The sequence below is a fragment of the Sinocyclocheilus rhinocerous genome, unplaced genomic scaffold (genome assembly GCF_001515625.1).
Source record: "Sinocyclocheilus rhinocerous isolate Xijiao unplaced genomic scaffold, SAMN03320098_v1.1 scaffold53, whole genome shotgun sequence".
NCBI classification, from domain to species: Eukaryota; Metazoa; Chordata; class Actinopteri; order Cypriniformes; family Cyprinidae; genus Sinocyclocheilus; species Sinocyclocheilus rhinocerous.
The window spans coordinates 1,183,613-1,207,535 of record NW_015645538.1 but is presented as its reverse complement, the minus strand read 5'-3'; the positions used below and the strand labels follow the sequence as shown (position 1 = coordinate 1,207,535).

Here is a 23,923-nt window from a genome sequence, read left to right as displayed (position 1 = left end):
TTCAGGCGCAAAACATTTAACATATGACTTTACGATCTGAATTCATTTTTTTTAACTCTCTTTGCTATGAGACATCCATATTCTATTCAACTCCTGAAGGGATCATTCATCCAAAAATGAAAAGTCTTGTCATCTTTTATTTACCCTCATGCAGTTTCAAATTTTGATTCTTCTGTGAAACTCAAAAGAAGATATTTTAATGAATCGATGAACTGTTGTCTGTGCAATAATGGACTCCACTCATTTTGGACCCCATTGACTTTCATTGTATAAGACTGTAATTAAAATATCACATCTTGTGTTCCTCACAAGAAAGAAAGTCATACAGGTTCGGAACGATGTGAGGGTGAGTAAATTGACAAAATTTTGGTTAAACTATTACCTTAGCATTAATCTCAATATTCATTCGAGTTGCTTGTAAGGTATTTGTTTTGCTGCAACAACAGGGTGATTCTATCAAGGGTTATTTTTATTTTTCTCTAACTGCTAGAACACTGCAGGACTGGTATCCCAGCATGCTTTGCAGATTATGCTAATGAAAGTAAATTGAAATCATGCCTCTCTCTACCTGAGTTGTCACAGGGAGAAGGAAAGGTGTGTTCCCTCCCCGTTCACTTCTGTTTCTTTCAGAGCAAATTGAATTGGTGATCCAGTCCAGCTCCAGAGATGGAAAGACAGGGGGAGAGGCAGGGAACCACAGAGCTATTTTTTATTTCTGAATTGTGTAAGTCATGAGAAAAGAGGGAAAAAATGTGAATTAATCACAGGCCTCATTTCCATAGCAGCCGGTAAGCGTCTGTCAGAGTATGTTAAGCGTAAGAGGATGTATGGAAAAGGCCAATCTTCTGCAGTGGTTGGGAGCTGTGCAGTGCAGAAAGAAACGGTGAATTAAAGCCAAAGCCCTTTCTGAGAGCGCATAGCATGATGAAAACAATCTGCATGTGAGTGATGCTGGTCATACATACTTTCATAACATCCAAATGCTTCCGCCCTACATGAGTGCACGAAGACATTGTAAAAAGGCACTTTCTGGGAAAATGATACAAAATGGATCTCTTTTTTTATTTTTCGGGAATAACAAAAAGAGAATGTTGATTGTGAGTTAAATAGTTAACATTTAGAAAAGAATGATCAAATAAAATAATTAAAGTTAAATTAAAATAATGATTAAAACAAAAGCAACATGCTATATTAGGTAACAGTGCCACAAATGTAGAGTACCATTTCTAATTTAAGCTATCAGCTTGGTTTGAGAGTTAATTTATCTAACATTCACTACCATTCAAAAGTTTGGGGTGGGTAAGTTTTTTTTTTATTTTTTTTATGTTTTTTAAGTATCTTATGCTCAAAAACGCTAAAAAATATATACAGTAGAAACAGTTATATTGTGAAATATTATTATTATTAATGTTTACCCATTTTTCTGTATTCTTTGAATAGATAGAAATAGATACTTTTTTTGTAATAATCTAAAAATCTTTACTGCCAACTTTGATTAATGTAATACATCTTTGCCTATTTCTTTAAAAAAAAAAAAAAACTGACTCCAAGCTTTTGAATGGTTGTGTATCTAATAGTTCTCCCACCACAAAATGGGATTTGTGCATCTAATGCTTTAGAGTGCTTTTAAATGCTTTTTAAAGTGATGGGACACAAAGTGTACCCTATTAGTGGAAAGTGCCAATACTATAAATAGAAATCTGTCCAATTAGTATTCTGTTTGTGAGCTGCTGGAGGAGTGTGCAAACTATCAGAGCTGTGAATATTGATTCGTGCATCCACTCCTTTTATCTAGTTTTTATCGTTTTTTTTTTTATTTCATTTCCTGTCAGAGTGTCACAGAGATGCACAGACCATTGCTTCATCTCGAAGCACTGCTCACATGTCATGCACACATCCAGCTTCAAATGGCACTTCTCAAAAAAGGCTACAGGGAAGCGAAAGGAAGTGTAAGGAATGGCATCAAGAAGCTAAGGATGAGCTGTATATCAAGAATTACTGAACTCTGACTCCTTGGTGCTCTGTGGATCCTCCAAAGGAAACAACCTTCCAAGTTGTCTGTAAATGTAGTCTAAATTTCCCTCTAGTGACAACTAGATTTTATTTGTAAAGAATACTATTTTTATAAGTAATCTTTTTAAAACTCCTTTAATATTTGAGCATTGAGCCTACTTAATGTGGTATTTAGAAGTGATTTCAGCTTCAATGTATTTAAATGATATTGATTTAGTGTCCTAAATGCATCGTTTTTTGACTCAATTTAGTAGCACTTTAAGTATGTCATTTTGTAAGGTCTGACATCTGAAACAGGTTAATATATATTTATTTTGAGCCGTACTTCTACTAAAATGCACTTTAGTGCAGCTGTTTAGTTCTGAAACACATTTTGCACTTGACATGTATTTTATTGTAAAATATATATACTTATTTTGAGTTCTGCTACTTAAATGCATTTTGACATTACATTTTAATGTCATATGAATATTACATAAATACATTTAGTCTACATTTTGTTGTCCCAGAACAGTACATTTTAAGCACAGTTTCTCTCAGCTTCACTATACAAAAGCAGTCCCTGACGAAGATGTCACCCTGTCTTCATATTTAAAACTTTCCCAGAGTAGCAAAGCGATGCATTAGTGACCCCTGACCTAATGTAATTATAATGGGTTGAGTATGATTACAACCGTGTACCACTTAAGCCTTGTACATTATTAATAGTTGCATAAGAGGGATCCGTCTTTTGTTGAGATTCAAACTATAAAATGAATAAATAAACTGTAACCTGGCACAATATCATTGCATTTTTCTCCTTCCAAATTGATTTGTTTCTTCTCATTGCCCCATTTTTTTGGTGCATGCGAGCGAAACCTTAACGGGCACAATTGTTTTCTGACATGAAGTGGTAATTGTCTTGGCATCGCTAAAGCCTTGGAGATGGGGAAACGCAAGAAAAATGCATTGAGGACCGCCGCTATCTTCCCTTCTATTGTTCTTATCAAAGGCATAGGGGACAAGTCTACTCCCAGCACACACGCTGGCAATAGACTTGACGAGCCATGATTCATTTTCCAGAGTTTGCAGCCACCTTCAATAACAGCCTAATTTTATAAGTACCCACAATGCACACTATAGCTCAATTCCAAATGTAGAAATCTGCCTACTGCCTACATAGGCACCTGTCATCTATGGTAGCATCCGAATTGAAATTAAACCTCATAAGAGATTTGGAACACTCTGCATAGGCAGGAACTGTTTGGTTTGGTCTGGTTTTGCCCGTCATCTTAAATGGATTTTTAACTGAACTTGATAGTTTTTCCTACCATTTGTACATAGCTTTGGTATTGGTTTTTGCCTTCCTGAGCAAGTGGAAGTCATTTATGAGAAATGAGTTGCAGACAGAAGTATAACAACGTTTTCCAGTGATTTCAGTTGTGATTTCACTGATCAATATCACTATGTTTTTGATATTAGTCAGTGAAATCAAACCAGTGAAAAATTCCATTTGTTGTCCAGAACTGCGCAGCAAGTGCCACTGAGATGCGAATAAAGCCAATCAGGTCCAGGTAATCAAGATCTTTGTTTACCTCCAATGACAAATAAATCATTTTTTCAGATTTGGTTTCTGCAAGAGTTTGATTACACGCTTGTATTACCGAGCAGAGAACTGTTTAATCACTCAGTAGCTATGCTGAGAATATGAGGCGCTCCATCGATCCTCAGAGCCCTGGTGAATCACTGGAATCTGTGCCAGATTTCAAAGACACTGTTAAGGATGTAGTATGAGACAGCAGTGACCTTGAAATCTCTGTCCATTCACTCCATTTATATCAACTGTATCTGTGCCCAGAACTCATTTTTGCATTTTGATGCTTGAGGTTTCTATATTTAAAGCCTTTTTTTTTTTCAATAAATTTCACCATGACAACTAGAGAGAGATGCCAGCGAGGTCAGTAGAATCCATATGCATACAACTTTTTCCCCAAAGTTTTGGTTGTTGTACAATGTTTTGTTCAATCTTCTCTAATCCTTAAGATATACTGTAGAGTAGGGATTTGATGTAATGATGATGAGTAGCATACTAATGATTTTCTCCTAATGGTGGAAACATCAAAGCATCGGACAGCAAATGAGACTGTAACAAGTGCGCCCAGTGGAGGACAAAACCAATGCACAGTAGCACTCAGCATGGTACCAACACATAATAGGGAGATGTTACAGCATGATAGCCAATTTAAAAGATTTAAATAAACATACAGGCTTATTACCTCCGAGAGCTCTCGCTGGTTTAAAATGCGCAGATCTATTGAAGAAAAATTATTCTGCGTAATGTTCTTGCGTACGAGTACTTATAGTGGCGTCTAATTGGGAATCTAAATATGTGTGAAGTAAATGAAGAATACAGGCAGAAAGCCTTTCAAGACACATTTGCTGCTTGTAAGCTTCCAGCTGGGATCTTAACAGTTGAGGGGTCACTTGGGTTCATGCACAGTACGTAATTATTGTCATGTTATGGCCAATATTTTATTAAATATTTTGACACTTTGCCTGTTTTTTCCCCCTTTAGTTCTATTTGGACAATTTGTCCTGTTCCAGACGTCGTTGAATGATGTTGTGGACATTTATGATGGGCCAACACAGCAGTCCTCACTGCTGTCTTCTCTCTCTGGGTCTCACTCAGGTAAAGCTCAAACCTATCTTCACATACTTAAAATTGGACGCATTACCATTCATCACAAGCCATTGTTCAGATGTGATATTGTTATTGCAAAACATTAAGTCACTTGATATCTAGGACTGCATTAAGTCTATCTATTCCATAGCTTCAACACACTGAATATATTCAGAACATTACAAAACAATCCTGTTAACAAAGACATGGTCAATTTAAGAAGAAAGAAATACCATGGAAGAAGAAAGAAAATAACTGCCACTCTGGTAGCAGAGCAAATTCTGTGCATTTATCTCATAATCTGTGTTCATCACATCTGTTGGACCATCCTGTAGTGAATAGAGGCATCCTTCAGTGGCTTTTTTAGCTGAAAGGCAGTTATTGCCATTTGATTGAACAGCCACATGGGAGTTCAAAGTAAAAAGAGACCTATTCAGGCATTTCCCCTCCGCAAATATACTTCTCTATCAGAAGCTTTTGAAGCCAAAAGAAGTACAAATGATGCTCAGTGCAGTAAAAAAAATAATAATATTTTTTGATGTGTACAGATCACTCCAAAATGCAATTTTAAGATTTATTTACTCCCTGTCTGTTTTCCAGGCGAGTCATTGCCCTTGAGTACAGGAAATCAAATAACTATCAAGTTTACTACAGTTGGACCGGAAACTGCCAAAGGCTTTCATTTTGTCTACCAAGGTCAGTTTTCAGCTCTATCAAAAATATATATGTTTATATTTACTCTTTTTTACTTCCTGGTCAGTATTTCATATCTGTATGTCAAAACATAATTATAGAGGACATTTGTTTTAGTGCAGTTGAATGTATCATAAAGGTTTCCTGTAGCTTTTCTTTACTAGATGTGGCATGGCATATACATTTTTTCCATTCCTTTTTAAATGAAAACAATAACTACACATTGTTTTAAAATCTTTAAATCTTTAAAGAGCCACACAGGACCTTGAAATGTAATGCCCTGTGTTCTAAAGCATTTTGGATGTCTTTTTCTGCTTTAACCCTCGCCCACACATCTTTATTTTGGTACTTTGGGAGTCAGTCGATCTGACTCAGCCTCTAAGTGACTGAACAACAAGTCCAAAAACGTGTCTGTTCCAGTTTAATTATCATATTCTCCACCTTTTAGTTTTTTTGCCATTTAAGATACAGTTATATATGTGTTTGATTTGGTTTAGCAGTGATTTAAACTGGCATTTAAAAAGATATCTGTGATGTTACAAGCAAAGGAAACCAGTTGATTCCAGAATTCATTAGCAGGTCAAGGCCTGACATTTTCAAGTTGTGTTTGTTCCACTTACTGTGCATAGTAAGATAGTTTCCAATTCAGTCTTTTTAAAGGAAGATGATTTTTACATTGAATAAAGGGCTTACTCTAATGCCTATGTTATATATTTATATTTGATTAAATAAAATTCTGCCACTATTCCACCTCAAAAGCATTGAGCCACAGTCAAGGCCATTTCATTATAAATAGAAAAACGAAAAAACACTCCTTTATGAGGTAAAACTCTCTAAGTTTGCATGTTTCTGTTTTACAATCCTGTCACAGCCGTACCAAGGACCAGTGCCACGCAGTGCAGCTCTGTTCCAGAGCCTCGTTTCGGCAAACGCATTGGCAACAACTTCGCCGTGGGCGCGTCAGTGATGTTCGAGTGGCAGTAAAAAAAAAAAAAAAATTTTTTGATGTGTACAGATCACTCCAAAATGCAATTTTAAGATTTATTTACTCCCTGTCTGTTTTCCAGGCGAGTCATTGCCCTTGAGTACAGGAAATCAAATAACTATCAAGTTTACTACAGTTGGACCGGAAACTGCCAAAGGCTTTCATTTTGTCTACCAAGGTCAGTTTTCAGCTCTATCAAAAATATATATGTTTATATTTACTCTTTTTTACTTCCTGGTCAGTATTTCATATCTGTATGTCAAAACATAATTATAGAGGACATTTGTTTTAGTGCAGTTGAATGTATCATAAAGGTTTCCTGTAGCTTTTCTTTACTAGATGTGGCATGGCATATACTTTTTTTCCAGGGTATTTAGAATTTTTGCATCATTTTTTTTATCACTGTGCTTTCTGTATTATGTTATTCTCAACACTTCACTTTTTAAATGAAAACAATAACTACACATTGTTTTAAAATCTTTAAATCTTTAAAGAGCCACACAGGACCTTGAAATGTAATGCCCTGTGTTCTAAAGCATTTTGGATGTCTTTTTCTGCTTTAACCCTCGCCCACACATCTTTATTTTGGTACTTTGGGAGTCAGTCGATCTGACTCAGCCTCTAAGTGACTGAACAACAAGTCCAAAAACGTGTCTGTTCCAGTTTAATTATCATATTCTCCACCTTTTAGTTTTTTTGCCATTTAAGATACAGTTATATATGTGTTTGATTTGGTTTAGCAGTGATTTAAACTGGCATTTAAAAAGATATCTGTGATGTTACAAGCAAAGGAAACCAGTTGATTCCAGAATTCATTAGCAGGTCAAGGCCTGACATTTTCAAGTTGTGTTTGTTCCACTTACTGTGCATAGTAAGATAGTTTCCAATTCAGTCTTTTTAAAGGAAGATGATTTTTACATTGAATAAAGGGCTTACTCTAATGCCTATGTTATATATTTATATTTGATTAAATAAAATTCTGCCACTATTCCACCTCAAAAGCATTGAGCCACAGTCAAGGCCATTTCATTATAAATAGAAAAACGAAAAAACACTCCTTTATGAGGTAAAACTCTCTAAGTTTGCATGTTTCTGTTTTACAATCCTGTCACAGCCGTACCAAGGACCAGTGCCACGCAGTGCAGCTCTGTTCCAGAGCCTCGTTTCGGCAAACGCATTGGCAACAACTTCGCCGTGGGCGCGTCAGTGATGTTCGAGTGTAACCCAGGCTACACGCTCCACGGCTCCACTGCTATTCACTGTGAAACCGTGCCTGATGCTCTGGCTCAGTGGAACGACACGTTGCCCACTTGCGTTGGTAAGTTCAAACCTCGCCAGCCCCTGAGAGCGATGTAACATCGATGTGGTCTTTGGTTTTCACAGATTTGGTTGTGTAACCAAGCATAGTTAGCTGAATGATACATCACCGTGAAACAAAATGCAAGCTGAAGTAAAACCATGCAAAATGTGACAGGGAGTTTCTTTTAGGTGAGCAGAGTTAATTAAGCAGATTTTGTTGCAGTTAGCACAAGGAAACAGGCTGTGGCTGACAAAGCGTCCCTGTGAAAGCCAAATATCATGATACAAACAGACACCTCTTCAACTGTTTACTCAAGTTTCAGAGAGGTGTTTAGTAGTATGAAAGGTCTGATTTTAACAGGCCACCTCTCTTTGTTTTGCTTGATAGTCTCTCTGCTAGTATTTCTTTCTGTCTCACTATAGATTTTGGATTGCAATGCAGTTGATTGTTATGTTTTCTTGTCCTATTTATGCTAGGTAAAAAAAAAAAAAAAACACCCCAGTACACAAACCCAAAATAGCTGATATAGCAGGCTAACCATTTAGCGGTATGCTAAGACAAGGCTAATCAGCTAGGTAACTGCGTGTTAAGCAGTCAGGCTAATCGGTTAGTGGCCTGTTGAAATAGCAGGCTAGTTGTATGGAATATATATAATAAAAACTTTGTAATGTGATTTGTGACACAATTTAATTTATTATCAGGCACTGAATAGAGTACCCATTTAAGGTTCTTTCAGTCAATAGAACTTAAGGGTTTTCTGTATGTTTATGTTAGCAAACTATGATGTTGTTAATATGCTCTACTATTTAAATGGTTTCAGTTGGTAAATTATTTTAATGTTTTTGAAAGAAGTCTCTTATGCTCACCTGCATACATTTGATATACAGTATTTGATCAAAAATACAGTAAAACAGTAATATTACAATTTTAAATAACTGTTTTCTATTGTAATATTTTTAAAATGTAATTTCCTGTGATGGGAAAGCTGAATTTTCAGCAGCAATTACTCCAGTTTTCAGTGTCACATGATCCTGATTTGGTGCTCAAGAAGCATTTTGTCTTATTGTCAATGTTGAAAACAGCTTAATATTTTTGTGGAACCCGTGATATTTGATGAATAATGAGATTAAAAGAACAGCATTTATTTGAATTTTTTTTTCTTTATATTGTCCCTAATACCTGTGTACTTACATAGTAACTAGTGATTGGCTTTGACCTTTAGATTATCCTCTTGTCCTTGACAGATAGCATCTTACCTAAGCATAGGATAACAAAGACAGTTCTGCCCTGCCAGAGTCAGATAGCAGCCTGTGCTTTGTTATTGACAGATCCAGTCTGTGGCTTCTAGAGCTGCTATAGACAATAGTTGGCAGCACTTCAGCAAACAGGAAAAAATTGCAAAAGCAGGCTTCTCCTGTGGCAGAGATGTGACACATTACACATTATTTCCTAACGTATCTATGCTACGTTGTGCTTTTTAAAGGTTCTCCCAAAATCAAAATTCTGTCATCACTTTCTTACCCTCAAGTTGTTCCAAATCAGTTTATTTCTTCTGTTGAACACTCTGTTGAAGAATGTTGGGAACCAAACAGTTGACGGTAGCCATTGACTTAGTAAGGAAAAAATACCATGGCTACCGTCAACTGTTTGATCACCTTCTTTGTATTTTGTGTTCAACAGAAGAAACTCATACAGGTTTGGAACAACTCGAGGGTGAGTAAATGGTGACAGAATTTTCAAGAATCATATCATATATCTTGTATATCTTTTTATCATATCCATCCATTGCTATATTTCATTGTGCTATAATACAATGACATTTTTCATCTCATTATAATTATTATATTTAGTTTACCTAAATGAAAACCTAGTTGGAAGCTGATTACAGGAGCATAGCAACACCTACTCAGTATCAGTTTAAAAAAATATATATATATTTTTAAAGGCGGGAAGGCATCAAGGCCTAGTCGTGAGTAATCATACAGCAAAGTTAGCTTTGATTATTCATCAAAAGTTGCTTCTCTTTTGTACCTAGGCTGATAAATTCCTTCCATTTAATTGAAAGTTAATGCTCATTGTAACACACTTTCCTGTCTTTTGATTTGTCTTCGCAGTGCCTTGCGGAGGGATACTGGCGATGCGTAAGGGGACCATTTTGTCCCCGGGTTACCCGGAACCCTACGATAACAATCTCAACTGTGTGTGGAAGGTGTCTGTTCCTGAGGGAGCTGGAATCCAAGTGAGTGGAGGAGCTTGTTTGAAGTTCCTCAAATTAAATGTTTCAGACAAGAAGTGTCAGTGATGGAAAAGTTTAAACTACAATAAAGAGAATTCTTAATGCCTAATTAATTATGCATAAGGCAATGTTTAATTTAGAAATGATGGGGAGTACAGTTCTACAAACTTCAGTGCCAGTCTGTTTCTTCACCTTGCCTGTTTTTTCTGATTGTAGTAATTTTGTTGATGGAGCATTAAGAGTGTTTATTGAATTCTCGCACTGTGTTTACACTGGACTCAAGCAACATGTTGCAGCTCATCCAAATACCAAAAAAAAAAATCACTCTCATTGTAATCAGGGAAGCTGTCTGCACTAGAAGCATCTGTTGCAGTGTGCCTTGACTTCTGTTGACAGTCGCCCAGTTTCTATTTTTAATGCTGCATTAAAATTATATTCTTAGTGTGGATTGTTTTGCTATTAATATTCTTCAATATATATTTAAATGACCTTTCACAATTATATCAAAGCCATTTGAAGTCTCTGTCCTTCGAATTCTAACCATATGTGTTTTTAGCAATTGTAGCAACCATTGTATCAAAACAGTGTAAAATTCACACCTGTACTTCTGTTCAGAATTTGGGGTCAGTAACAGTAATATTGTAAATATTTTAATTTATTATATATTTATTTATTTATTTTATTTCTGTGATGGCAAAGCTGAATTTTCAGCAGTCATTGCGCCAGTCTTCAGTGTCACATGATCCTTCAGTAATCATTTTAATATGCTGGTTACATGCTCAATAAACATTTATTATTATTTACTGTTACATTTACTATTATTATATTGAAAACAGCTGTGCTGCTTAATATTTTTGTGGAAGCAGTGATACATTTTTTTTGTTTTTTTTTTTACTGACCTTCAAATTTTTAACAGTGGTGTATGTGTCAACCTACAGTATACGATTACCTGTAAGATTTTATTTTAGATTTACTGTTCCTGCAGCTGTGTTCTTTTGTTCTACCACTTCTTACTCATTTGCTTACTTTATTTTTAAATCAGATCCAAGTTGTGAGTTTTGCCACGGAACATAACTGGGATTCTCTGGATTTCTAATAATCTTCTGCAGTCCATTGCATGCATAACACAGTTTCTTCTTTATCAGGAACCACCATTCCTCAGCTCCTGAATAGCACATCTAACAACCTCTACCTGAACTTTGTGTCAGACATCAGTGTGTCAGCAGCAGGCTTCCATCTGGAATACACAGGTACGACACAACAGCAGTGTAACAACATTACTCTATTGATTCCTTTCAAATGACCGAGTCCAACAGGACACTCTGTGTTAAATAAAGCCTGCATGTACAACCCCACCCTAGACCTTGACCTCTTGGGAAATTCTTTAGCTTTTCAATTTTCTGTGCACGTAATATGTAATGAATGAATTAATGGATGGATAGATGGATGGACAAATGAACATATGAACTGATGGATGGACAAATAGATGGATAGATGGACAAATGGCAGATAGACAGGCACAGTAGATAGACACAATGCAAAGACAGACTCGGATGGATGGATGGATGGACAAATGGAAGGATGGATGGACAAATGGCAGATTGACAGGTACAATAGATAGACACAATAGAAATAGACTCGCAGATGGCTGGATAGATGGATGGATGGATGGACAAATAGTTGGATGGACAAATGGCAGATAGGCAGGTACAATAGAAAGGCACAATTGAAAGAGACTCGCAGATGGATGGATGGACATATCGACGGATAGCTGGACAAATGGCAGATAGACGGGCACAATAGAAAGACAGACTCACGGATGGATGGATGGATGGATGGATGGATAGACATATGGATGGACAGATACATAACACAGTTTCTTCTTTATCAGGAACCACCATTCCTCAGCTCCTGAATAGCACATCTAACAACCTCTACCTGAACTTTGTGTCAGACATCAGTGTGTCAGCAGCAGGCTTCCATCTGGAATACACAGGTACGACACAACAGCAGTGTAACAACATTACTCTATTGATTCCTTTCAAATGACCGAGTCCAACAGGACACTCTGTGTTAAATAAAGCCTGCATGTACAACCCCACCCTAGACCTTGACCTCTTGGGAAATTCTTTAGCTTTTCAATTTTCTGTGCACGTAATATGTATTGGATGAATTAATGGATGGATAGATGGATGGACAAATGAACATATGAACTGATGGATGGACAAATAGATGGATAGATGGACAAATGGCAGATAGACAGGCACAGTAGATAGACGCAATGCAAAGACAGACTCGGATGGATGGATGGATGGACAAATGGAAGGATGGATGGACAAATGGCAGATTGACAGGTACAATAGATAGACACAATAGAAATAGACTCGCAGATGGATGGATAGATGGATGGATGGATGGACAAATAGTTGGATGGACAAATGGCAGATAGGCAGGTACAATAGAAAGGCACAATTGAAAGAGACTCGCAGATGGATGGATGGACATATCGACGGATAGCTGGACAAATGGCAGATAGACGGGCACAATAGAAAGACAGACTCACGGATGGATGGATGGATGGATGGATGGATAGACATATGGATGGACAGATAAACAAATGGAGGGATAGTTGGATAAATGGCAGATAGACAGGCACAATAGATAGACACAATAGAAAGACAGACTCGTGGATGGATGGATGAATGGATGGACAAATGGCAGATAGACAGATAGACAGACACAATAGAGACGGATGGATGGATAGATAGATACTACAGATAGTAATCAAAGGGGAGAATGGCAATGAAAAAAAGAGGTGGTCCCAGCCAATAGACATATTTTTATATCAGAATTTGGCAAAATGATCTGTATGGCTGCAGGTGCTGAGCCAGAGAGAGACACCTGTTCCACACAAAACAGAGCCAGATGTCCTCACAGACTTGCTGAAATACAAATCCATCCTTTTAGGAGTTCAGCAACCTGAAATCTTTTGCACACAGTAACTGTCAGCGTTATTCTGTGGAGATTTTTTTATATATCAGATGATTGCAGCAGTTTTGAACTCTGTGTGTTTACAGCTATTGGCCTAGATACATGTCCAGAGCCTCAGACTCCAACGTATGGGATTAAAGTAGGGGATCGATACATGGTGGGAGATGTTGTCATGTTCCAGTGTGAGCAAGGATATTCCTTACAGGTGAGGCCAATGTGTTGTTTAAAACATACAGTGCATCTGACTTATTTTGTGCATTGATCACTTCTTCGCAAACAGTTTTGTCATATATTCCTGCGAGCACAGTATTTGTGATTTGAAAATAATGATCTGTTTTGTTTTCGTCTAGGGAAATGCTCATATCACATGCATGCCTGGACCAGTGAGGAGGTGGAATTATCCAGTACCTCTTTGCCTCGGTAAGGTCTTATGAAATGGATTGTGGAAGATTGTGTTTCTCAGTTTCAGATTCCCTTTCATCAGCAATTGAATAAGAAACTCTACGATGGGTTATGTGAGTTTAGGCTGAAGTTTGATTCATCATCTCCTCCTAAATTCTACTCCTGTCCCAGCAGGTTTTATTTAATTCCGCTCCTAAAATGCAGAGCGCGGCAGAGTTTTCGATCACACTATAGAATATTGTGATGGATTATCTGGTGTTTATTTATGGGGCCGTTTTTAAAATGAAAGCCAACTAGAGCCTTTATGTTTCAGTGTTTGCCTTCATTTTTCAACTGTTTTGGCCTCAGCCAAGCTGAAAATCCTGAAATGCCTAGTTCAATAATTTACCACCCAGCTGCTCGTACACATTCTGAATGCAAGCACTCCCATAACTATGACTTTTTTTACACTCCTTTCCGGGTGCTTTCTGCTCAGCTCAAAGGGCAAAGACATCTCTAAGCATGAGTTTTCATGAGTACTGTTTTTTTGTCACTGCCAAAACCTTTTTCCAAATAAATATCAAGCTTTTTTAACACAAACATGACCAATAAAGCATTTAGATACATTTGTTTTTCAGCACACTTAATAATATGTAAATATTTCAATTTTTTCTTTTATTTTAGGGGAGTTACAGCAAAGACTATAGAATACCCAAGACATGTTACTCGTATAGTTTTGAACGGGGAAAAATGCAACGCTTAATATGACCGCTCAACCTCAGGAAGCCCCGCCTCCTGAATGAAAGAGCCAATCACTAATCGGTAAAGTCAGCGCATCACTGCAGCTGCTGTTAGAAGTCCCGATTGCTATAGAAACAGTCAGTGCTCTGAGACGTGCGCTCAGACTGCACATGCGCACTGGCTGATCTAGCCTGAAAAATAAGCATTTTATTACGCTATTTGAGCAAAAGAAACAACATTTATGACACAGTTGCTGTCAGATTTCATTGGTAATTTCAAATATAAGATTTAATCGTAAGCTTTGTGAACAATTTTGGAGAATTTGATGTTTCCCCATTCAAAGTGATAGGAGCTGCACTTGCATGCCCGAGAGGCGTTTCAAAGATGGCCGCTGAGTAACATAACTTGCCTTAAAGGGACTTTGGTTACAGTCATAAAGTCATGGTTCACAAACATATATTTGAAGAAAAAAAAAAAAAAAAGATATCCCCGCCCATAACTGATGCCATTGGTTGCATTATCATGCACATTTACAGCTGTAATGAAAAATTTAAATCTTGGTTAAACAAAGTGGCCAGAGTATCCCTTAGTACAGTTGATATTTTGCCCGTCTGTAACTCAAGAGCAGAAATGATCAGTTTGGTCAATGATTTGTATGTTTGCGGGGGATGCACTCTTCTCCATCTGCTCCTTGTGAAATGCAAGATGGAGATTCTCTTTGACTGCCAAGCTGATGGGCCAGACATTTCTCTCCCTTTCACTGCATCATCCTATCCCGTTTATAGCATATCCTGTGTGGCCAGCAGGCTTTCCTACAAGACCAAGTTTGTGTCTTTTTCCGCAGATCAGTTCATCACTGATCAAGGGCACCTTGTTTATCTTTTATATTGCTTTGGCTCATGTTTGAGTAGGCTTTCCCTTGACCTGCCCAATTCCCTTTGCATCCTGTTTGAAAGAAGTTGGAAGGAAGTTTCTACTACTGATATATGCAGCAACGTTGTCCAGCCTCTCCTGTGCCAAAACTAGACCTCCCATCCATGACTATTAGCTGTGATCTACATAAAACTGTTGGAATCACTACTGTAAACCCCAGAAGTGTTGGTGCTTTTTATCATGTTCCTCATGCCTCTATAAGAGACAATAGCTTTTGTTTTGGTGCCAAGCAAATAGACTGCAGATCAGAATTTATTTTATTCCAGTATGTTTATTTCTGTTTAAGTGTTTTTCTGCTCCTCTATTTTGCCTCTTCTTAAGCAACAGTTTAATCTAAGAGTAAGTGAAACATAAAGGACTGAACACAAGGGACTTGACGTAATATGTAAATGGGATTTCTCTTGCCAACTGCAGCTTTTACACTGGTTTTGATCTGCTACAGTCATTTAGCAAGCTGAGGCCCATCTTTTCAGAGTCAAAAAATCTTTATTGGCCTAGTGAGATCACATGTACAAGGATTTTTTTTCTGGTTTACAGGAGCTCTCAGCACTTTCATATATATACTTACGGACAGTTATAATGCATCACTGCTAGGGCTATACGACTACTTGTTCTTCACGTTGATCTTGTCACAATTAGAAGTGATTCACATGACCTTAGTTGCATTTCTATTTCCTGTATCTATATTCTGTATCGTGACTCCAGGAAAAACATTCTCCATAAATGGTCGATAAAATATGTGCAAAATATTTGGAATTATGTGAATCGATTATGTGAATTATGTCACAAAACACATTATGAGCAAATTAATGAAATTAAGATGAAAAAAGTGTCATAAAAGCAGTATAATTCTGGCAGTGGAATTATGCACAACTTCAAATTAATTTTAATTATAATTCATTCATTAATTCAAAGTTAATACTACTATATATTATTAGCCAACATGAATTAATATTGATCAGTAGCATATTTATAAATAAAAATTTGCTTAGATTAATACATTCTCATTTATTAAATAACAAATAAATATTTTAGTTCATGATATTTAATGCATTAATATAATTAATTTTAACAAATTGAACTTGTATTGAGAATGCATTATTATGCATTATGTAAATGCATTATGCAATTACCAAATGTTCAGATTAAAAGACTATTTTAAGGTACGTCAGTGTGACATATTTGTAAAAAAGTACTTTTTGTTCCTTATGGGGGGAAAATAATCAGGGTTTTGACTTGTGACTTTTTTGTGATGTATTCATTCAGTGATGCAGTAGAGAAGGAGTGCATGAAGTGCAACACTTTTGGCTGTATAACATGTAATTCTTTATCTGGATATTCACAGCTCAGTGTGGTGGAGCCATGACAGAGGTTAGCGGAGTAATTCTGAGCCCTGGTTTTCCTGGCAACTACCCAAGTGGTCTGGATTGCACCTGGACGGTCACCCTTCCCATTGGCTTCGGTACGTGCATGCCATTAAACTGTGTAGGAGTGAACTACAGAATTTTGTGACTCAAGGCCTTTATCAGTGTCACTTACTGTGGTCAACATGTTGTTTAAGGAATCCACGTGCAGTTCCTGAACCTCTCCACCGAGGCAATCCATGACTACCTGGAGATCCGAAGCGGGCCTAGTGAGACTGGCACAGTGATTGACAGGTTCAGTGGGCCGCAGGTTCCTGAGTCGCTCTTCAGCACCACCCATGAAACCAGCTTCTTCTTTCACAGCGACTATTCCCAGAATAAACCTGGATTTCATATTACATACCAAGGTGAGACATTGAACATTTCCCACGATCCATTAGGTGTCTTATTATTGAGTTATTTGCATTCATCCTCCTCAATTGTTTGTTTTTCTTCAGCCTATCAGCTGCAGAGCTGTCCTGACCCCCGACCTTTCAGGAATGGTATCGTAATAGGCAGTGACTTTAGCGTGGGCATGACGGTGTCTTTCGAGTGCTTACCTGGTTACTCTCTCATCGGCGAGACCTCTTTAACATGCCTCCATGGAATCAGCAGGAACTGGAACAACCCTATACCACGCTGTGAAGGTGGATTTTTACTCTTCCCCTCAATATAAATTCTTTATGCACCACCTTTATTCGCTATTGAAATTGAATGACCTCAGTGTTTCATGCACGCAACTGCTCACTGTAAGTTATTATGAAAGTGTCATCAGTTGCTTACAGCTGATGAGATTATACGCAAGCTCACGAGTGAGATATATTGCCTTATCTCTACAATATTACTAGATAATGCGTGATGTTAAACAGCGCCATGCATCTCTATGGTGAGAACAAATTCTCAATGGCTCACTGATCCACATTATTTCCCAGAGCACAGTGAGGTGAGGTGATGTCATAGCAGAGCGATCACGGCTATGAGATTAACTTTAGGAGATAAAACCTTTAAAGATGCATTAGGTCATGTTGTTCTTGTTTCGCCAGCTTCTGTTCGTCGATATGAAGCAGCCTTGGACTGTGTACTGACATCTGTTGGCTGAGATTAGAACTGGCTGATTTGTTCTGAAATGTCTTCAAAGTGTGACAAAGAATTTTTAAATTCGAAATAAAGCCATTGTTGTCAAGTAGATTCCAAATGTTTATAAAATAGAGTAAAAATCTAGTTAACAATCTAGGCATGTTTTGAATGAAGATGTTTATATGCACCAGTATAACTAACATATTCACAGCTCAGTGTGGTGGAGCAATGACGGACGTTAGCGGAGTGATTCTGAGCCCTGGTTTTCCTGGCAACTACCCAAGTGGTCTGGATTGCACCTGGACGGTCACCCTTCCCATTGGCTTCGGTACGTGCATGCCATTAAACTGTGTAGGAGTGAACTACAGAATTTTGTGACTCAAGGCCTTTATCAGTGTCACTTACTGTGGTCAACATGTTGTTTAAGGAATCCACGTGCAGTTCCTGAACCTCTCCACCGAGGCAATCCATGACTACCTGGAGATCCGAAGCGGGCCTAGTGAGACTGGCACAGTGATTGACAGGTTCAGTGGGCCGCAGGTTCCTGAGTCGCTCTTCAGCACCACCCATGAAACCAGCTTCTTCTTTCACAGCGACTATTCCCAGAATAAACCTGGATTTCATATTACATACCAAGGTGAGACGTTGAACATTTCCCACGATCCATTAGGTGTCTTATTATTGAGTTATTTGCATTCATCCTCCTCAATTGTTTGTTTTTCTTCAGCCTATCAGCTGCAGAGCTGTCCTGACCCCCGACCTTTCAGGAATGGTATCGTAATAGGCAGTGACTTTAGCGTGGGCATGACGGTGTCTTTCGAGTGCTTACCTGGTTACTCTCTCATCGGCGAGACCTCTTTAACATGCCTCCATGGAATCAGCAGGAACTGGAACAACCCTATACCACGCTGTGAAGGTGGATTTTTACTCTTCCCCTCAATATAAATTCTTTATGCACCACCTTTATTCGCTATTGAAATTGAATGACCTCAGTGTTTCATGCACGCAACTGCTCACTGTAAGTTATTATGAAAGTGTCATCAGTTGCTTACAGCTGATGAGATTATACGCAAGCTCACGAGTGAGATATATTGCCTTATCTCTACAATATTACTAGATAATGCGTGATGTTAAACAGCGCCATGCATCTCTATGGTGAGAACAAATTCTCAATGGCTCACTGATCCACATTATTTCCCAGAGCACAGTGAGGTGAGGTGATGTCATAGCAGAGCGATCACGGCTATGAGATGAACTTTAGGAGATAAAACCTTTAAAGATGCATTAGGTCATTTTGTTCTTGTTTCGCCAGCTTCTGTTCGTCGATATGAAGCAGCCTTGAACTGTGTACTGACATCTGTTGGCTGAGATTAGAACTGGCTGATTTGTTCTGAAATGTCTTCAAAGTGTGACAAAGAATTTTTAAATTCGAAATAAAGCCATTGTTGTCAAGTAGATTCCAAATGTTTATAAAATAGAGTAAAAATCTAGTTAACAATCTAGGCATGTTTTGAATGAAGATGTTTATATGCACCAGTATAACTAACAGCAATATTTGCCTAGATATATTTTACAGAAACATTTTGTCAAACAGAGACTTCCATTCATATTTTTGAGTGATGACACAAATCAGTGATTTTATTTGATTCATTGAAATGGACAATGTGATTAACTGGATCATGGAAATTAATGAATTGATATTGGAAATGAATTGAACAACACTCATGTTGTTTTTGCTACTGATTTTTACATCAGTGATATCAAATAAGGAAGAATCATAAAGAAAACTTCTTAATTAACCAAATGAAATGTACAATGAAACTTATCACAATATTCATGGTGTTACTTTATTTTATATTGACAGAAAAACCAATGCAACTATTTCATGAATATTCAATATATATCACACAATTGTAGTGTGGATGCAGAATCACGTTATAAAAATAATGTTTCTTTTACTGATACCTTTATAAAGTGCAGTTTTCATAGTATTTTTCACCTGATATTAATTTATTCTGGGGTTTAACAATATAAAGTGTGTAGACATTCATTAGGTCATGTAACCTAAACATGTCACCCACAGTGATATAGGACCAGCCATGTGTACAATAAAATAGCTTTTCCTAGGCCACTATTATAGGATTGTGTGTAATCTCTTGTTTACATTAACACATTTTTTTAAATGACACAAGCTATATAGATATTTGATGGATGTTCTATCTATACACAAAATGTATGTTTTTAAACATGACTTTATTTCTGTCTCCCCAAAAGCTCTGTGTGGCGGAAACATCACCTCCATGAACGGCACCATCTTCTCACCGGGTCACCCAGCTGAATACCCCAACTTCCAGGACTGTGTGTGGAGTGTCCGGGTGCCCCCTGGAAATGGCATCTACATCAACTTCACCGTCCTCAGCACTGAACCCATCTACGACTACATCACTGTGTGGTAAACTCTCATAGGAAATCTTTTAAATATGTCATGATGACCTTATTAGGAATCAGTTAATATTCATCAGTGTATGATAAATAATAATAACACTGAAGAAGTAAGAGAGATGGGACTGCACATGCAGATGAATGAGCCACAAGAACTGAGAGCCATTTGTGACCACACTCCGAACGTCCTTCAACGTAAGACACTCACTCTTGTGTGCAAGACAGCCTGCGGTCCTCCGAAAAGCCTCAAAGCACACTTTCTCATGTCTGTGGAAGGAAATCATCCTTTAAATCTCCCCAAAACACTTTTAGGACTAGCTGCCACCTCATTTGCTTGGTTAGGCATCACAGTATCTCTCCATTTGAAAAGTAGTTATATAAATTGCCTTTGCACAGTTCCTCAAGTCAGGAGACAATTTTCAGGATTAAATTCTGTTTCGCTTCTGGGTTCCCTGATGTGGTGTCTTGTTACTAAAATGGAAACTTCACACTTGTTTTGTTTGACTTTGTCTGGTCTTGGATGATACTAGAGGTGCCACCAAACTGCACATTAGCTAAATATTTAAATCTATTTTTAGATACAGATTTAATATTTCAGTGTAGATTAAAAAAGAGTTTTAGTTCTATTTATCATTAGTATGTGTTATAATTATCTAAAAAATTATTTTTCATATAAGCATACTGTTTTGTTTTGGGGTTTTTTTCAATTTTTTTTATTTTATTTCTTCTTATTATATTAAGAAAAATGTAAACTTCACCTTCAATTTACCTTAATTATCGTGTCCAAAAGTTTGCATATGCTTGGTTTGTGGGCATAAATGACTTTCTGCAGCTTTTTGTAATAGTTGTGCATAATTTCCCTTCTGAGCTTTGTCTCTTTAACCTCTCAGGAAAGACTTTTTGATAATTGGGTATACTTCATTTTATTTGCTTTCTGTAGCTACTGGTTTTGGCCTCCTTATGGAAATTAAGCCCATTTGCTTTGGTGTTTTAGACTCCAAAGGGAGTGTCTTCAAACAAGAAGAAATACCTCTTGAGGTTTGGCAGGCTTAATATGAGGAATAATTAAACAACAATACAGATTTTATACTTAAAGTTCTTTGAGGTAAAAGTTGCAAAGTACAACTTCCAGGCTTCCGAATTTAAGCTATTTTTGTAACACAGCATGCAACATTTGAAATTATTGGTATATATCGTATTAGATATATGATTTTGAGAGACGGGGTCACAGATAACAGCAGGCTTTAGCCAGATTTTGTGTTCTTACAGAGTCAGTTAAGGCCAATTGGGTGTTCGGAAGCGCAGAGACTTTTGACTAATTGTCTCTCACATCGTTGTGACACCCAGTTGCGGGGGAGATGGAATAATACATTGAAAGAAACCCAGGATAAATCCAGTAATTAATGTCAGCTGTTCACTTTTCATATCAGAGGTCCCTCTTGTTTAAGAAAAATTCCAGAGGGTACTTTTATTTATTAATGGATTCTGCATACCCTACACTCACCGTTGTGTTAAATAATGCATTTTTACCACAGATAGAGGTTACATTATTATTGCATTTTTCTTACTTTTTTGCTCTGTACAATCTGCAATTGAGATTGCATTTATGTTGCATGTTGCAGTGCTACAGTCTGTCCCAAAACCCGCTTGACAACGTGCTCTACTAAAATTTGCGAACAAACTTGCAAACAAGCTTCTGTATTTCTCTCTCTGGGTGCTCCATCGGTTCCTCAGTGTGCTGCTACTAGTGACCATCTCATGCATCATAGGTGACCTAGATAAAACAGTGTCTTCTGGTTCATTAGTCCAGCTCTATCGTTCATGTACAGAACGAAGACTATATGCATTTCTGCTGGGCTGGCCTAATGTAAAGACAGCAGCAGATATGGCAAGAAGATAGCTTAATAAACTACAAGACACAGAGAAATGACTGGCTGTTTTGGAGATACGCTTCTCACTTTTTCTTGCAGTCAATAATAGGGGAAATATTGCTGTCTCCGCTTAAAGTCCCATTTCAGACAATATGGCTCATAAAAGCAGCGTTCAGCGATGTACTGCAGCAGAAATCAGTCTTAAACTATAAAGCACGTAGTTTATTTACTCTCAGTGTAATTGCAGAGTCATTATTTTTGCTGGGCCACTAGGTTAAAGTCACGTTTCAGTGACTTAAGATTAATAAAGCAATTTTAAGCGATAAAATGCAGTGGAGATGAGTCTTAAAATGTTTAATTTATTTACTGCAAATTCTTACTGGGTGTTTCAGACCACAAAAAAAAAAAGAATTTGCACTTGCTGTATGTGTTTTTTAAGACCCTGCTTTAAATGCAGAAAGTATATTTGATGGTATGCCCACTTATAAAGCTTTTTCCCATCTTGTGTTCATCATTTAATGAATTACTGCGTGCTGCCATGATCAACAGAAAAACTTTTAACAAATTCTCTTTACCACCCACAATAACTGCGCCAGGTGAACAATTTTGTAAACAAGGCGGAATATATAATGAGCTTAATTTTCCTAGAAAAGAGGTGTACTTGTACTGAAAAGAGTGACAATGACTTAATTTTAACACTAAGGCTCCATTTATTGTAGATTGCAGGTGGTTTTTGCGCTGAAACAACTTTTTTTTTAGAAACCCTTTGTTGCCAAACCCATTACATAAGTTGACTTAGGCCTGAGTGATGAGATCAGTCATTCTGGATGTAGCTTTGTAAATCTCACTTGATTTCTGTTTTTTGCAGGGATGGTCCTGACCAGAGTTCGCCCCAGATCGGTCAATTCAGTGGTAACACAGCCCTGGAGTCTGTCTACAGCACGTCCAATCAGATCCTCATCAAGTTCCACAGCGACTTCAGTGGAAGTGGTTTCTTTGTGCTTAGTTACCATGGTGAGATGCCACTTCAGGTTGCATTCATAGACATGTTTTACCAGTTTATCCAATCAGAGCCTCATTGACTGCTTTAACAACACAAATTGCAATTAAACTGTTGACCCAACTGTTTAAACTCTATATCATTTGTGTCTGTGAGAGACTGAATGATTTACACTTTTATCCATTCAAAGGAATTTTAATTGAGGGCAAGTTATACATTCAGACTTTGTAGCCTCATCCCTTATGTGTATGTAAGCCACCTAAACATACTTGCACTTCTATATAAATTATTCCTTAGTCTTGTTTAATTTTAACCTTGGTGCTAAATAGTGTAAGATGCTTTTCAAGAACCTGAGGTGATCTGCAAACAGGAATTAAATTTGTTAAAAACTGGTTTGATTCAATAAATATCTGTCATCACTGTGTAATTTCAGTCCCCACCAGGCATTTAAAGTGGCTTACATATGCACTGATCATATTGACTTGAGTCAGGCTGCTGACTAGTATTTATAGTTTATTACATGCTTTCATATTGATCCTTGGCCCATGTCAGCTGTCACTCGGGGCTTAATGATCCTGAGATGCATGAGACTGTGAGTCACACCAACCATCTCAAGGTTATCTATAATGTTCGCTGAATAGTCTAGTTTGTATATTTTCCATTTAGGTTCTCTAAATCCTTTATTAAATAGATAGTCCTAAAAACTAAAAGGATTTCATTTACTCACACTCATGTTAAAAATGTATAACTTTCTTTTTGCTGTGGAACACAAAAGGAAAGGTTTTGAAGAATATCCCCACTGCTCTCTTCCATCCTGTCCTGAAACCTGCTTTATGTAAGGAATAGTCTAAAATTTAAGCTGATGATCACTGGGCACCATTCACTTTCATTGTATGGCAAAGAGCAGCAACTCAACCTTTTTTGCTCCACCAAATAAATTTTCAGTTTAAGAAAGACAAGAGGGTGAGTAAGTGATCGCAGAATTTTGGAGAATTATTCTTATGCATGTTTAATGTTGTGTGTTGTCAGATGTGAAGTAGAAAACTCTTGTTGTGAGTTTTTATGCTCCAGACCATATTGTTTTATCACTCAATGAGTTGAGTTTCTTCACCCGTCTTTCGTGGATTGAATTGCAGATGACTAATTTTCCATCTGCAGATATTTTTGTCTGTGATGCGCATACATAACAAAGAGAAAG

The 23,923-nt window shown here is 37.4% G+C and overlaps 1 protein-coding gene across 1 annotated transcript in view; it reads left to right on the top strand.

The window, feature by feature from the left end:
- The window catches only part of LOC107706218 (CUB and sushi domain-containing protein 3-like), a 406,816-nt gene that overhangs the window by 314,036 nt on the left and 68,857 nt on the right, over positions 1-23,923 (top strand). The window contains 12 exon segments of the mRNA XM_016509850.1: positions 4,568-4,681; positions 5,273-5,368; positions 7,465-7,668; positions 9,765-9,889; positions 10,929-11,136; positions 12,964-13,082; positions 13,228-13,297; positions 17,624-17,740; positions 17,840-18,049; positions 18,140-18,328; positions 19,687-19,864; positions 22,594-22,739. Of these exon segments, the coding sequence (XP_016365336.1) occupies positions 4,568-4,681; positions 5,273-5,368; positions 7,465-7,668; positions 9,765-9,889; positions 10,929-11,136; positions 12,964-13,082; positions 13,228-13,297; positions 17,624-17,740; positions 17,840-18,049; positions 18,140-18,328; positions 19,687-19,864; positions 22,594-22,739 (1,776 nt within the window).